Below are 3,696 nucleotides of genomic sequence, written 5' to 3'. Positions count from 1 at the left end.
CTATATATTACGTACTCTGTTTAGCTAATTAATTTTGCGATATTTGATTCTGTGTTTCATTTAATTAAAAAAAAATTTTGATTATTTTACCTAACTTGATGTTTGGTTATGTTTTTATTTTCTATTTTATTGTATTCACTTTTAGGTTCTTTGGAACCTGTCTCTCAACTGAACGTCGCACCATTTCCTAAAATAAGCACACGTGTGGTATTGATTTGATAATCCTTCTTTTGCACCGTTGCCTCTTACTGTTGGGCTCTTTATGTTTTGATAAACTCTTCCCTAAAGATGAGCGACAATAAAATATATCGTAATGAACTTCTAAGTTCGGTCCATAGATTCCGCCCTTCCAGAAAATATATGATATACCAAATGTATATTTCCCTTTCCATGTGTCTTTTATTTCAACATAATTATATTATTTTCAGTTATTGGCATTGTCGTAGAAATTACAGTAATTGCTAGAAGACACATTTCGTTTTGCAACTATAACATAAAACCGATTTTAAAGATTTACAATTCAATATTGAGCTTTTGTGATAAGAGTGCAATGTTCTTATTTGGAAGTTTCTCTCTAGAAATGATCCATAGAGTCCAGAGCCTGTACGGAATGCTACGATGCTTTGTATGCGATGACGTTTCTGCAATCAAGGAGATCGGAGAGAGAAGAATTAGGCAATGGATGTCTGTGCATATTTAATTGCTTTTCGAGAGGCACAGCTGAGCTGACTAGAAAGGTAATACGTCTAAAACGAAAAGCTCAAGCCAATATTTATCTCACTCTTTTACGGTCTTTGCTCCATCGACTGAGTTTGAGTTTTAGTTTGTCTCTTAATGAAGTTTATTGGCTTTTCTTCACTACAGACTCAGACAAATCAGTTCCCACAAAACTTCATAGACAGTATTATCTTTTATCGTTTACTCGTTGCAGTTATTGGGCTGAAGCCATGCTGGGGCATCGCCTTGAAGAAGTTTTATTCGAACAAATCGATCCCAGTATACTTTTCTTGCTTTAAAGCCCGCTATGTTTCGGGGACGTAAACACACTGACACTCGAGGTTAAAGAAGCCGACTTTCCCATTGTATTCTGCAAAACCACTGAACCGGAAAACATGTTTTTGGCAAGTAAACCTCTTACTACATAGTCCTGCAAGTATATCTAAGAAAGTTGATTTATAGTCGCCTAATTACGCCTGGGGTCCTGGAAATGTTCAGATCTCGCTCACCCCGCCGGATGGTTTGTTACTATTAGCTTTAGAGCAAGAGTATGAAATAGACATATAGAGGGTGTAAGGAAAAAATGGCAAAATGTGGAACATCAAGCCTAAAATAATACCGGTTGTCATAGGTGCCCTAGGAATGATAGCAAAAGGGGCTGACTCCTACCTAGCTATATATCAGGTACCAGGAAACCCCCAAATGGCAGAAATTCAAAACATAGAGATCATGGTAACTGCTCATATCCTACATAAAATACAATCTATGTAATCTCAAGTATTAAAACAAACTCATAATTTTCTTATTTTCGTAAACATTCTCCAGAACAATACTTAGTGCAAAACCAAATATATGACACGCTAGGCATGACATCAACTTGAAATTCTAACTTGTTGTGTCTTGAGGTCTTGGGGTGAGACTTAGAGCCAACTTGTATAAATACAAAGCGAAATTCAAACATATAATAATAATAATAATAATAATAATAATAATAATAATAATAATAATAATAATAATAAATGGCCTGATGCAATACCAGGCATTGGCTCTCATGTCTTCTGATCTTAACTGATTCTCCACCCCGAATGACAACTAATTTTGTTTCGGGGTAGATTTCAAGTTCAAAATATCACCTTACTCATCCAATATCATCCCGAGATACTGGATGTTAAGCAACTTAGGCACAAATAAACGACAGATCCGAAAACTTTTCCTCTCTTCACGTTTCAAATCGAACCCCAATTATCTTTCAAGCAATTTACTGCCTGTGCAGTAACCTCAGATTTTCGATCCGTGTGTTCTTATTTTTCAGACTCTTAAAGGTCGCAGTTCATTTTATGACCTGATCTTTATCGCCAGGTGGCAGCACGAGATTACCAAGCATTTATTATTTCTTTTATATGCTTCAGTCATTTGACTGCGGCCGTGCTGGAGCACCGTCATAAAGGGTTTTAGTCGGGTAAATCGAACCCAGGCCCTGTTTTTTAAGCCTGGTACTTATTCTATCGGTGCCTTGTGCCGAACCGCTAAGGCACGGGGACGTAAACACACCAACAACACTTGTAAAGCTGTGATGGGGCACAAACGTTGACGCAGAAACACACACATATATATGACAGTTTTTCTTTTCTGTTTCCGTCTATCAAGTCCACTCACAAGACTTTGGTCGGCCCAAGGCTATAGTAGAAGACACTTGCTCAAGATGCCACGTAGACTGCACCCGGAACCATGCTGTTGAGAAGCAAACTTCTGACCACGCAGCCACGCGATGCAAATATTGAAGAAAATCTATGTCGAAAGAATGTTCCACCCATTTCCGTTGGATTTCTTGTCGGTGCTGTCCCGGTTGTTGTTGTTGTTGTTGTTGTTGTTGTTGTTGTTGTTGTGAAGGATGTGTTTTCGTTTTCCTAGTCAAAAACTTTCCCCTGTTTCTCCTAAGAAAGGTTATTGTTGTCATTAATGTTGCTGTCGCTGTTGTTGCTGCGATCCTGCTCGGTGCTGCTGATGTTGCTCGCAGTGGAAGTGGCGGCGGCGGCGGTGGTGGCGGTAGCCTTGTTGTTTGTGATGTTGGCGATGGTGTTGATCTTTGCACTCTTGTAGCATCGCTAACGGGTGAGACGCCATCGCCCTTTTTCTTCGTCGACGCATCACTCTCCTCCCTCTCTCCTCTTCTTTCAACTGTCATCTCCAGTCATTTGCAAATTCTGACATTAAATACCTGTTATAATCATAAAATTTCGAGGCGGAATGTGACATATTCAACAGATCTTAGTAATTCATTGACACACAATACCTTTAATACGCCTATCTGTAATTTCATTAATGCATCACTTGGCAAAATTTGTCTGTTCTTGTTTGTTTATTTTGCTTGCTGTACGATCAAATAGTCGTATCGTTTTGTTAAGCGGCCGTTAGTGTATTTTTTCTATGTTCATCTCTTTAATGTCCTATATATTTGTTTTTGGCGATGGTATTTTCAGTTAATTTATTGGAGCTCAATGGCAACATTTCTTCTTATTGGTTTGGGGCGGATACCACAATTACAGTAAGAGTCTCCATATTTGCAAACAAACCTCCAAAGAGACAACTTAGTATTGAGAAAAATACGATTTTGTTTTCATTATGTCAATAGGATTTAAAATCTTACGGTGTCCAAAATATCTTCTGAATAAGTGCAGAGAACAATTTGCTCCATTTTGATTTTATTAACTAAAATCATTGCAGCTGGCCGTAAGGGCGTCTTGCCATAATAATAATAATAATAATAATAATAATAATAATAAAAATAATAATAATAACAATAATAATAATAATCTTCATTAGTTCTTATGCCGTAAATACCAATATGACGTAACAGAACTGGTATGAGGATGTACCATGTAAAGTTATGCAAGAGGAACGAAAAGTAACGATGCTCTAAGTCAATGATTTTCAGACGGATCGTGTAATCGGACACCCTCGGTCAGATATTGTCATCTT

At 37.6% G+C, this 3,696-nt stretch overlaps 1 protein-coding gene across 1 annotated transcript in view; it reads left to right on the top strand.

The window, feature by feature from the left end:
- Nucleotides 1-3,417, top strand: part of LOC115217900 — an 8,702-nt gene extending 5,285 nt beyond the window's left edge. Inside the window, exons 2-3 of the mRNA XM_029787619.1 lie at nt 2,657-2,829; nt 3,350-3,417. Of these exons, the coding sequence (XP_029643479.1) occupies nt 2,657-2,829; nt 3,350-3,417 (241 nt within the window). The remainder of the gene's footprint in view (nt 1-2,656; nt 2,830-3,349) is intronic.
- The last annotated feature ends 279 nt before the right edge of the window (nt 3,418-3,696 follow it).

This window comes from Octopus sinensis, linkage group LG12 (assembly GCF_006345805.1).
Source record: "Octopus sinensis linkage group LG12, ASM634580v1, whole genome shotgun sequence".
Lineage (NCBI taxonomy): Eukaryota > Metazoa > Mollusca > Cephalopoda > Octopoda > Octopodidae > Octopus > Octopus sinensis.
This window is presented reverse-complemented; position numbering and strand designations above follow the sequence as displayed.